The sequence below is a fragment of the Monodelphis domestica genome, chromosome 7 (assembly GCF_027887165.1).
Source record: "Monodelphis domestica isolate mMonDom1 chromosome 7, mMonDom1.pri, whole genome shotgun sequence".
Taxonomy (NCBI): Eukaryota; Metazoa; Chordata; class Mammalia; order Didelphimorphia; family Didelphidae; genus Monodelphis; species Monodelphis domestica.
Genome location: NC_077233.1, coordinates 56,449,329 through 56,462,645, shown reverse-complemented (window position 1 = coordinate 56,462,645; position 13,317 = coordinate 56,449,329). Strand labels below are relative to the sequence as shown.

Below are 13,317 nucleotides of genomic sequence, written 5' to 3'. Positions count from 1 at the left end.
CCAAATTTCTTGCAGCACTTGGTCTGGATCTCTCTTCTGCTCTGATCCCATTCTACCTTCTGCTAATCAGTTAGTCAATCAACACATATTTATTAAGCACCCATGGTATGCTGGTCTCTGGGAATAGAGAGACAAGAATGATGATCCATGCTCTCAAGGAGCTTATATTCTATTTAATAAGTATAGACATGTTCTATCATCCTTAATAGACTGGAAAATCTTCCAAGCTAGGGACTGTTTGATCTTTGTATCCTCAGCACCAAGCTTTCTTGCACATATTAGGCATTCCCCCTCTTTTTTGTTTAAATCCTTGCCTTCTGTTTTAGAATCATTAATAAATATCAGTTCTAAGGCAAGAAGAGCAGTAAGGGTCAGGCAGTTGGGTTAAGTGATGGCCAATGGCACACAGCTAGGAAGGGTGTAAGGCCAGATTTGAACTCAGGACTTCCCATATCCAGACTTGTCTCTCTCTCCACTGAGTCACTGAGCTGCCCCTATAGTTGGCACTTTTATTAAATGTTTGTTGATTTTGCATTTTGAATAATAAAAAGATAGCATCCATTGAGTGCCAAAATGAGTACCATAGAAATCTGAGAGAATTCAGGAAGATTAATGGCATCCTGGGCAGTCAGGGAAGGCTTCCTGTAGAGGGGTGCCCATTTGTGAAGAGTGACTGACTTATGCTCCTGGTTACAGATGGCCAGGGTGAAAGTGGCTGTGTGTGATCAGTACACAACCTGCACAGACTGCCTGGCAGCTGAGGATGCCTACTGTGGCTGGTGTGCCATGGAGACCAGGTAAGGCTTTTGCCAAGGCATTCTGTCATTCCTTCTCCTCCCTTTCCACCTCCTGTTGGACTATGGGTCAGCCATTGGGCACTGGCACCAGAGGAGGAAGGGCTAGGTTGCCCATTGGTGCTCTAGAGGCAGGATATTTATGGGAAGTGAAGATCAGTGTAAAAAACTACAAAGAGACAAATTAAAGCTTGATAACAGGAAGAACTTCCTAGCAATTAGAGCTGCCCACAAGGGCATCACAGGGGCATAGATTTGTGTCTGGAAGGGAACTGGAAAGTTATCTGTTCCAACCCCCTCATTTTCTGGATGAGAAAGCTTAAGGCAGAAGAGTTTAAAATGTTATAATGGAAACATCACTGGATTTTGGCCAGTATGCCATTTCTGCAGTTTACGATCTCTGTCACATTAATTAACCTCAGTTTCCTCATCTGTAAAAAGAGGGAGATGGACTAGATGACTTCTGAAAGCCCTTCTAGATCTAGTTTTATGATCCTATAAGTGACTTACCCAAGGTCACACAAAGGTAAGTGGCAGAGATGAGATTTGAGAGGAAGATTGGCTTAAAAGGTGGTAACTTTTCCTTTTATTGGAGGTCTCCAAGCAAAAGTTGGAAGACCACCTTCCAGGCGTATTGTAGTGGGTATTTTTGTTTCAGTGTGGGATAGGCTTGACACCCTCCAAAGACATTGGGAGAACAGCTGCAAAGAAGGTGATAGATATAATTTACCAAGATTACCGGAAACAAAGTACTTGCTAGAGTCTGTCAAACTCTTCTAGAGGAAAAGATGAAGAAATATGGGCTAGACACTAATGCATTTTGCTGGATTTGGCTTTGGTTGACTGGTTGGATCCAAAGAGTAATCTTGAATGGGTCAGGACCAATGTCAACTTGGACAAAAGCAACTCGAACGTGTGCTTGATCTGGTCCATGGCTTGGAAAAGGCAAAGATGGCATGCTCACCAAGTTTGCCGATGACACAAAGCTAGGAGGGACAGCTAACACTCTGCATGATAGAGCCAAGATTCAAATGAATCTCGATGGACTAAACCACAAGGATGAGTCCTAAGGAGACAGAAGTTAATAGGAATAAGTGTGAAGTCTTACACACCTCACATTTTAAACATCAGCTTTGTGAAAACAAAATGGAGGAGGTATGCTGAGATCGGTGTTTCTCTGAAACTGATCTTGGGGGTTTAGTTGATCATATTTTAGAAAGAACATTTGGGGAGGCAGCAGGGTGGTTCAGTGGGTAGAAAGACAAGCCTAGAGATAGGAGATCCTGGGTTCAAATCTGGCCTTAGACACTTTCTAACTGTGTGAAGTCATTTAGCCCCCAATGTCCAGCCCTTACCGCTCTTCTGCCTCAGGACCAATACACAGTATCGATTCTGAGATAGATGGTAAGGGTTCAAAAAAAGACAGTCAATTGAAGAGTGTCTGGAGGAGGATAACCAAGATGGTGAGTCAGGAATGGGGGATATTTGGACTGGGGATGGGGGAGATTTAGGTGAACTAAGGTAATGGTTTCACACATTCGAAGGAATGCCACATAGAAAGGGGCCATTAGACTTGTTTTGCTAGAACCTGCAGTAATGGGTAGAAATTTGATGGAAATTTAAACTTGATGAGGAAAGGAAAAAATCTCTTACTGATTAGAGCTAACCCAAAGTACAATGCGTTACCCTGGGAGACATGACTTCCCCATCTCTGGAGGGGTTTAAGCAAAGCTGGGTAATTGTGGGGTATTATGGGGCAAAATGGATTCTCATTCGCATGAGTTGTATTAGAAGGCAGGCTTTACAGTGCCTTCTTAACTCTGAGATACAAAATATTTCCAGATGCCTGCTATTTGCCCAGAGCTGTTCTTAGTTTGGTTTGAAGTAGCGATCTGAACTCGGCACTGGCAAACAAGAAATCTGTTGGTGGCTCTTTTTCTCTCTGTGATTCTGGGCAAATGGGAGGAGGTCTCCATTGGAGAGGATTGCAAGGGAAGAGAGATTGTCACAGAAAGGTCAGCTTTAAATTACAGCAGGGAGATGGGGCTAGAAGGGATGCTTGTAGGACTGGTCCAGGTTCTAGGGGAGTGTGTTCAGGATAGAATGGCTATTCCATTGGAAGTATCTAGTAGAGTACTGGGCAGAAGCAGAATGGGCTCAGGCTTAGATACCATGCCTAAGAAGTATTTCTCTCTCCCCACTTGGCTGCAGGTGCTCCCTCCAGCATGAGTGTGCCAACTCTACTCAACCCCATTTCTGGACCAGTGCCAGTGAGGGCATCCAGCGCTGCCCATCCATGACCATCCTGCCCTCAGAAATCAATATCCACAAGGCATATTCAGTAAGTATACAATGGGCAAGGAGTTGGGGTAGGTGGGAAGCAAGGAGTGGGAAAGAGAGAAGATGGCACCCACCAACTTATTGAGATGTAGTGAGATGTATAATGGATAGAGAACTAGACCTGGAGCCAGGAGGACCTGATTCAAATCTTGCCTCAGTTTGACCATCAGCAAGTCACGTACTTACGTACCTTCTCTTGACCTATTTACTCATGTGTAGAGTCAGTGAATTGGACTCGTTCCTTACAGTTCTAAATCACTAAACTCAGGATTCATGGTGCTTTCTTGGCTGAGAAACAACCAAGCCGGCCTCACAGAGTGATGGCTAGGAGGGCTGTCATTAATGGAATAAATACTAGATATAGAGCCAGAAGGCCTGTGTTCAACTCCCAGCTCTGCCACATGCGAGCTGAATGACTGTGACCAAATCACTTCCCTTCTCTAAGACACAGTCTTCACATCCATGAATTGAAGGAGTCAGTTAGAAGTCCTCTAAGGTCTCCTCCACCCTTAATGTTTATAAACCTATGACCTGGGACTCTGATGGCTTCACAGTGGAACAGAAGAGACAGCTGACTGTGTCTGGAGGGCAGGTAGGCTCAGCAGGGTGGGCAGTCTCAGCAGCAGAAGTCCATATGAAGGAGCCCCAAACAGATAAGCATTTAGGGTCTGGATGGCCTGATGGTAGGCAACAGGTGAATACCCCATCAGGTGGCTGGAGCACAGTGTCAGGAGAGTGGCACAGGTAATAATAGGTGGCAGGTTCAAAAAGACCAACTGTTAGTTTCTGATAGTTCTGGCATTCCACTGGGGGGACTGCCTATGGAGACTGAGGTTCAGGAGCAAGATTTCAGCCCCTAGTTCCCCAACTAGCATCCCATTTACTGGAACTAGGTTCGATTGCCAGGGAATAAAGCAAGGATCTGGTTCCTGGAACCAATCAGACATGAGCCATACAGCAGGACCAGCACTAAGGCGGATAATGGCTAGTCCAGTGACTGGAATATGCCCCCTATCCACAGATGGTCCTAGAACCAGAGTCTGAGGTGGGGCTAAGCCTAAAGGATCAGGGACCAAGCCAGGCATTAAGAGTAACCTTTCATGCACATCATATTCGCCATCACTGTACTCCTTCATGTCAGTGAATGCTCTTCCCTTTGTTAAATGCATTTTGTTATTCCCTCATTTCATCTTCACAAGAACTTTGTGAGGAATTATCATACCTATTTGACAGATGAGAAAACCAAGACCCAGAGCAGTTAAGACTTGCCCATAATCACACAAGAGTGTGTTCCCTTTAGAGAACATGGAGAAGACCATGAGGTTTTATAAGTGAAGGAGACCTTCTGGGTCACATAGTTCAGCCATCTCATTTTACAGATGAAGATACTGAGACCCAGAAAAATGAAGGAACATGCCTGTGATCATACCTGTGTGTATGTATATGCGTAAATATAAATGTATGTATATATGCACACATATACATAGTAAGTGGCAGAGCCTGGATCTGAACCTGACTCCAATCCAGGGCTCCTTCCGCCATTCCATGCCACCTATAAAAGCAGCTTCTGACACTAGAGCAAGGCCTCATGGTTACTCACTGCTGCCCATGGGAATGGGCCCATCCCACGGCCAACTTAGAGTCTCTCAGGCTTCTCTTTTGTGATTTAGGATAATGACCCCTTGAGCCCCGGTGGCCTCTGGGAGCCATAGTGGTTTGACTTGGCTTGGAAGCCGTGCTAAGGGTTTGGCTGTGTTCCCAAGGACCAACCAAGCTCTCATTGAAACGTGCCCGAAGCAGGGAGGGACAGGCGGGCATTTCCCCAGACCACCAGCAGGCTGATGGGGGAGGACCCAGGCACCATGGACAGCCTCCCTCCAAAGTCCTAGCATTCCTGGCAGTTTTTTCCCCTTTCTTTTCTTTTTTTGGGAGCCCAGAAATGTAGGAGTCAATATTTGCAAAACCGCCAAATGCCAACCTGCTATTTTGCATTCAAAGAACAGATGATTCTCACAAAGCTGCTGCCGGGTGATACTTTTCTCACTCTCCCCAGTGAGTAAGGGACGGCTCTGCAGCTCTCACCGTACTGCTGAGAAGCTCCCTCTCTGAAGCCCTGCCGTCTGTACCTGCGAGGCAGGGGCTGCTTAGTATTTAGATGATCGCAGTCAAAAGAGAACAAAATGACATCTTGCAAGTGACACCAGGCTGGGAGCAGCTTCACAGCCCTCACAGCTCCATGACTCCAGGCAGAGGGCTCCACCTGGCATCACCCTGACCAGTGGCAAGTGCCCTGAAGTCTCCTTTCCTGACCCCAGTTATTTTCCTTCGGGGGACGTCAGGCTTCTCTTCTGTAAATGGAGGCACTGGATCGGCTTGTCTTCCTGCCATCTCTTGTGTAGCCTCATTATGGCACAAAGATAAACCCATCTGAAAGGAAAGCCTAATGAATGCTGGGCTTTCTTGGAGATCCCCAAACTGAAAGAGCTTCGGGCAGGGGTCTGTGGACATTCAGATGGTTCTGTCCAACACCAAATAGCCTACTGATGGAAAATGGTGATTTGGTGTAGTAGGTAGTGCCTGGAAAACTTAGGTTCAAATCCTGCTTCAGCAATTACCAGAGGTGGGACATTGGGCAAATTCACGAAACCTTTCTGGGCATCAGTTTCTTCATCTATAAAACAAAGAGATTTTGCTCCACATCAGAGGCACCTTTTGGCTCTAAATCTGTGATCTCGTGACTCTATGTCTGTGACTAAGGATGAAACTTACTAAAAATGGAAGGACTCTGGGGGCCATTAGGTAGCTCAATGGATTCAGAGCCAGGCCCAGAGACTTGGGTTCAAATTTGTCCTCAGATACTTCCTAGCTCTGTGACCCTGGGCAAGTCACTTAACTCCATTGTCTAGCCCTTATTGCTCTGTTGACTTGAAACCAATACACAGTATTGATTTTAAGGTGGAAGGTAAGGGTTTTAAAAAAAGAGAAAGGGTGACCCATAGGTGCTAAATATTTTTGGCCATGGCAATTGATGGAGACTGTCCACAAAATCATATAAGGCTTGAAGATCAACAGAGTTTTTGCTAATAGCTGGTCTGGCTCACTGCCCTCAAATCTCAGAGGGTCCTTTTAATTGAGGCCACTTAGCCCCAGTCTGCTGGCTTAGCCCCACCCAGAGGGGATGGATTCTTTATGAGTAGAGGGTCACTCCCTCCACCCCACAAGAGAGGGAAATCATGCTGGTGCTGAAACAGGCTCAATTAGTCTAAAATTTGGGGCTAGATGCATTTGCTTATGGTCCAGCAATAATAACAATTCAGGTTTACTTGTATGTAGATTTAAAGTTTCCATAGTGCTTTCACTTGGCTTCTTTGTAGGTACATACTGTTATCTTTGTTCTCCCCTTAGTTCCTGACTCACAGTAGGTTCTCAACTGAAAATGGACCGGGGGCAATGAGATGGCTCAGTGGATTGTGAGCCAAGTCTAGAAATGGGGGTCCTGAGTTCAAATCTGGCCTCATACACTTCCTGGCTGTGTGACCCTGGGCAAGTCCCTTAACCCCCGTTGCCCAACCCTTACTGCTCTTCTGCCTTGGAACCAGTACACAGTAGTGATTCTAAGACAGAAGATCAGGGTTTTTAAAAAAATGTGCATTTGTGACTTATCGAGAAGGGAAAGAATGCATCCCCAATGACAAAGCTAGTAAATGTTAGAGACAGAATCTGACCCCAGATCTATGCTGACTTGGATTCCGCCATATACATTGTGTCTCAGAGGATCTTGGAATTGGGAGGTCATTTTGTCCGATCCTTTACCTGATCCATGAACTCAGGTTAATCTCTTGGGAAATGAAGATGCTTCTGTTATCTCTTAAAGTACCAGGAGCCTTATTCTAATGCTGTATTTGGGACTGCATTACAAACTGGTTTGTTTTGTAGAGACCCTTTTTGTAGCTTGGAATAAACTATTATCATTATTATTAGTGCTTCATTAAAGCCCAGATGTTGTTGGAAAGAGAGTAGAGAATGGGTCTTCCATGGGGAATTTGAACATCATATTAGGCTCATTTATTACACTGATAACTATAGTAGTGTTGACTAATGAGGCTTGTTAGGGCTTTTTTGGTCTTGGATGGGATTGCCAACCGCCCTGCCTTATATGGACTTCAACTCCATAGGGAGCTGGGTGACATACTAAGTGTTTCAGTCCTGTGAAATAGGCTATAGAGGTTTTATTATCCCTACTAGAAGGAGGAAGAAACAAGCCAGGGGAAATTAAATGACTAAGGAATGAGAAGGCTTCATATTGACTGTGCCAAAGTCTGTCTTCCACTGGCCATTTCAAAGATGGCAGCCGGAGGCTCAAGAAGGACTGGTTGGCTTATGCTTCAGTGGAATGAAGTATAAGATTATGGCACTGGAGTTGAGAGAAGCAGCAAACCAAGGATTGGACTTCTCCCCTCGCTTAGTGGGCTTAGTGAGAAGGGAACAGCCCCATCGTTTGGGAGCTCTTTGAGGGCAGGGGCCATCTCTTCCCCCTTTTTGTATTCCTAACACTTAGGACATTGCCTGGCATGTCAGAGGCTCTTAACAAATGTTTATTGACTGAGTGGGAATAGTGGAAATAAGGAGAAAATATTTTCCCTTTTTCCTCTCCTCATCCATCTGATGCTCCTAATTCCCTAGAGTTTGCCTTGGGGGCCTCCATCCAGAATTGGGGAGGCCAGTGCCCTGGAAAGGTGAGGAGGGAGTCACTACTCACCTGTTTGCCTGATGTATTTCCAGGGTATGATCATCCAAATCAGTGGGAACATGCCCAGTCTGAGTGGGATGGAGATGGCCTGTGACTATGGGAATGGCATCCACACTGTGGCCAAGGTCCCTGGCCAAGACTTCAGCCACCAGATCGCTTTCTGCAACTTCCTTCCAAGGGACAAGTATCCTGACTTCCCATCAGACCAAGGTAAGACTCAGAAAGTGTCAGTCAACCAGTTAGTCTTTATTGGCAACCATTAACTGTGTGCTTGGTCGGGCAAACCATAGAGGGGAAGATAATAATAATAATAACAATCATAATGATAATACAATAATAATAACAACAATAGTAATAATAGCTAGAGTTTATCTAGCACTTAGTATGTGCTAGACACTGTGCGAAGTGCTTTACAAATATCTCATTTGTTCCTCACAATAACTCTGCAAGGTAGTTACTATTGTTATCATCCCTTTTTACAATTTAGGAAACAGAGGTTAAGTATCTTGCCCAGGATCATGCAGCTTGTATGTATCTAAAGCTAGATTTGAATTCAAGTCTTCCTAGCTCTAGACCCAACGCTCCCCTAAACAACAAAAGCAGATAGGTCCTGGACCTCAGGGAGGTTATTCATTGTATTTGGCCTACTTCTGCCTTGTTCAGGGGGCCTTTAAATAATATGATGCACTTGCAAAGCAAAGCATTTAAGGAAACATCATAAGGAAAATAGCAATAGACTATTCCCTCCCACTCCCTAATAGACTAGGGACACACTATCCCCCAGATATATAATAGCATTGGGAAGAGTAGACATACTTTGGGAAGAGGTATAGAAGAGCACACACCTAGGAAACCCATGTAGTAGGACAATTTCCAGCTAAGATGCCACAGGATCACCAGTATCTACCAGTGTTGTTTCTGCAGGTCTTACTTTTCTGGTGGAGAGTCTCTGCCAGGCTTATTCCTGGCTAGTCTTATTTGGCGAGCTGCTGGGTAATGGTTACACATCACTTCTGGTGTCATTTTTGCCAAGCTTCTGGGCTTCATCTTTTCAAGGTTCCTGCAGCCCATGTTGGCTCCAGTCCTCTAAAGCTAATGACTAGAAAGCCTCGACTTGATGAGGTTGGGCTGTTAGCTCTTTAGTGACAAATGAGATTTGGTCTTCTAAGTGCAGCATCCAATCCATTTCATCATATTGTCTCAGATAGACTTTTGTAATCTACCTCAAATCTTTCTTCTAAATTCCTGCAGATATTATCTATTGGTAGCCAGAAGAAAAAAAAAATAAAAAGCCTTTGAGTTGTCCTATCTACAACGCACAGTGGATAGACCACTTGGCCTGAAATCTGGAAGACTCATCTTCCTGGGTTCAAATCTGGCCTCAGACACTTAATAGCTAGGTGGCTCTAGGAAAGTCACTTAACCCTGTTTGCCTCAGTTTCTCATCTGTCAAATGAGCTGGAGAAGGAAATGGCAACCATTCCAGTGTCTTTGCCAAGAAAACCCCAAATGGGACCCTGAAGAGTCAGACATGACTGAACAACTGAACAACAAAATTATAAATTATCTAAAAGAGGCAATAGGGAACAATTAGGAAATATGAAAAACAGAAAATACTTATTGAGCTGGGTGCTTCAGGAGATATAATTACAAGATTTCAGAGTTGAAAGGGGCCTCAGAGGCCATCTAATCCAACCTGTACTTGACCAAGGATCCTATCTACAATATCCCTGGCAAGTGGATATCTAATCTTTGCTTAAATACCTCTAACAACAGGAAGCTTACTACCTCCTGAGGTTACCCATTTCACTTTGGGACAGCTTGGACTTTTCTGTTCTGTCCTGTGATTAAACGGATCAAGTTTAGTCACTCTTCTACACGACAGCCCTTCAGAGACTTGCAAACAGTTATCAAATTACCCCTCTCCCTTGACTCCCCAAATTCCCCCGGTTTCCTCATTCTATCCTCATGAGGCAAAAAGTCATGGGCCTTCACCACCCCAGCTGCCTTCCTTTAGACCTTCACCACTTGTCAATGTCATTTCTAAAATGCAATGGCCAGAACCGAATGCAGTTATTAAGAAGGACTCTAACTAGGGCAGAGTATCGTGGGATGATTACCTGCTCTCCTAGTGAAGCCCAAGATGGAATTGTCTTACTTTTGAATACTGTCATACTGTTGACTCATACTGACTTTGTAGTTCACTAAAGCCCTCAAATATTTTTGCTGTCTAGCCATTCCTTCTCCATCTTGAACTTGGAAATTTATTTTTGAAATTCATAAATAAGACTTGCATAAACACTTTCCTATGAAATTTTTATTAGACTTAGCCTGTTGAGATCCTTTTCTGGTCTTGACCGTCAGTTTCTAACACATCAGTTTTGATCCCAGCCTTGTATCATCCTCAGATTTAATAAGCATTTACTTATTCAGGTCATTGATAAAAGTATTAAATGGTACGTGGCTACAGCCAGATCTCTGGGGCACAATACTAGAGACCCTGCTATAATCATGTATAAGATACTTTCATGGAGTTAGCTAGATGGTTCAGTGCATTTAGAGCCAGGCCTAGGGATGGGAATCCTAGATTCAAATCTGGCCTCACATGTTTCCTAGCTGTATGACCCTGGGTGAATCATGTAATCTCCATTACCTAGCTCTTACTGCCTTGGAACCAATACACAGTATTGATTCTGAGAGAGAAGGTAAGAGGTTATTTTTTTTAAGATACCTTTATACTTTATATATGTATAGTGCCTCAGTTTCTCATCCATTATTTGACCCTTAGCGTAGTCTAGTAAAGTCAGTCCATTGGATATCTTCATCTTTATTTTACAGATGAGACAACAGAGTCTCAGAAAGCTGAGATGATTTGCACGAACTCATGCAACTAATTGGGAATGGGTGCTGAGGAGAAACTAGAATCCAGAGCTCATGGCTTTCCCTTCTTAAACCTACTTCTCTTTCTGACTTCACTATTTCAGTCAATTGTACCCCCATTCACCCTGTATTACATGCCTGAAATCTTGCTGTTATTGATTTTTCTTCTCCTTCACCTTTTATGTCCCTTATATCCCTAGCTTTCTTTAATTGTTTTCCCTGACACTCTAAATTCTAGTCTTCCTCTCTTATTTCCGATTTATCTTGTATATAGCTCTATCAATCAATCAATCAATCAATCAATCATTTATTAAGCACCTATTATGTGCCAGCTGCTGTCCTTAGTGCTCTTTGTACTTAATTGGTTGGGCTGTTTATACATAATTATTTGTGTTGTTTGTATATCATTGTTTATGTGTTGTCTCCCACCACCACCACCACCCCAACCCATTAGACTGTGAGCTCTTTGAGGGCAGGGACAGCCTTTTGCTTCTCTTTGTAACTACAGGACTTAACAAAATGCCTAGTACATAGTAGGCAATAAATATTGATTGATCAATGAAGTCACTAAGTACTCTCCATTTTAATTCTTCAGCATCTCTCATCACTGTCCTCTTCTCTAATTCCTGCTGCTATCATTGTAGACCTTTTCACCTTTAGCCTACCCTTCCCTCTTTTAATCCATTCTTCATAAGAGTGCTCAAACATACATCTGGTCCTATTGCTCTTTTGCTCCAAAATCTTTCAAAGGCATCTGAATACCTACTGAGGAAAGTTCAGACTCCTTTTCCTGACATCTGAGGGCCTCTACAACATGGCATCACTCCACTTTTCCAACCCTCTATGCTTTACTGCCCTCTACCATCTTCCCCTTGCTGCTCCATCTCCCATCTCTCTGCCTATGCCTGGTATTCTGTCCCTCACCAGTCCTGCCCTTTCTTTTCCCTAGCTGTCTTCAAGACTCAACTCCAATCTCACTTTCTGTAGGAGGCCTTTGTTTCCCAGACTCCCCGACTTCTACTTTCCATCTACTCTGTGCATATCTTGTTTGGTTTTCATTCTGTTTATGTCATCTCCCTCAACAGTGTTTTAGCTCATTGAGTCCAGGGACTCTCTTTATCTTTTTTGTATCCTCAACACTTATCGTGTTGCCCAGCATGGAATAAGTACTTAGTAAATGCTTGTTCTTCTTATGCCCCAACCAAACTGCCCTGCCCTCTCTGCCCTGAATAAATCTTTCATTCCTCCCCATCTCTACCTTTTTTCCCATATTTTCCTTCTGTTGGAATATTCTCTCTCCCCACCTTTCCTTGTTCAATTGCTACCCCATCAATCCCTAACACACTTGGAGGAAGCATACTTGGACTGGAACCCCCTCCTCTGTTTAGTGAGCTTCCCCATCAGACCTTACAGAGAGCTCTGTTTTGAACTTTTCTAACACATTATTAACATGTCAAACATATTATATGCTAGTTTTTAGTGTGTTCATTTATCCCCTAATTAGACCATAAACTTTATGAGGGCAGGAGTCAAATCTTTACTTACAAAACTTTGCATCTCCTCCAGTAAAGCGCACAATAGCACATTAATAGACATTGTTAAGGGACATCTAGATAGTGCAATGGATAGTGTGTCGGGCTTGGAGTCAGTATGACCTGAGTTCACAGTCTCAGCCAGATGTGTGACCTTGGGCAAGTCACTCAACCCTGTTTACCTCCCCCCAAAATAGATGTGGTTAAATTGAGTTGAGCACCCTAAGGTCCTATCCTCTGGGAACTCAAGCTGTAGCTAGGAGATATGAGACTAACACCCTTTAAATAATCAGAGAAATGCTGAAGTAGTAATGTGTCAGTTAGACAATGGAATAATCAAGGTATTTCTCATTGCCCTAAGGATCAGGCTTAGTCTAAAATGCCCTACCTGGGTGTAAGGAGCATGGGATTTCTAACCCTCAGCCTCTTGAAGAGAATGCCAACGTTTTTCAACTCAGTTCAGTCTCTGAGCTCCAGGAACCAAGGGGATGCCGTGCACATCATGCCCATAAGCTGAATCCAGCTGAAGAGTTGCCAGGCAACATTTGCAATCCAGATCTTGTTGCTGGGGGGACCCATTAAACCTTTGTGAATGGTAGACCTGTACTCTCTCCATCTTAGACAGTCCAATTGGACTTTCCAGGGTTTCTCTCCCAACTCCATTGCACCTCGTTGCTGTGGTATGTGCTTCTGCCTGTGTATTGGGGCACATCTCTATTTTTATGAGTACATGATGGAAATATGCAGGTGTGCGTGCACATATGCACACATGTGTTGTGTTTTGGTCTGTGTGTGTGCCTACATGGGTGGCATACATCATGTTGGTGGTGGTGGTTTTTTGGCTACAAAGCCAAAGAGATACGACAAGCAAACCCATGTCACTCTTTCCCCCTACTCAGGCAGCATTTCACAGAGGACAATTGGGGGCCGTGGCTTCTGTGACTGTACAGTGAACAAATAATATGAAGAGTGCTTAATGAGAATAGTAATTATCTTCTCCTGGTGATAAAGCCTCTTCTTC

At 43.9% G+C, this 13,317-nt stretch overlaps 1 protein-coding gene across 1 annotated transcript in view; it reads left to right on the top strand.

Moving 5' to 3' along the window:
- The window catches only part of PLXND1 (plexin D1), a 225,249-nt gene that overhangs the window by 73,280 nt on the left and 138,652 nt on the right, over positions 1-13,317 (top strand). The window contains 3 exon segments of the mRNA XM_056804691.1: positions 697-797; positions 3,006-3,135; positions 7,917-8,094. Of these exon segments, the coding sequence (XP_056660669.1) occupies positions 697-797; positions 3,006-3,135; positions 7,917-8,094 (409 nt within the window).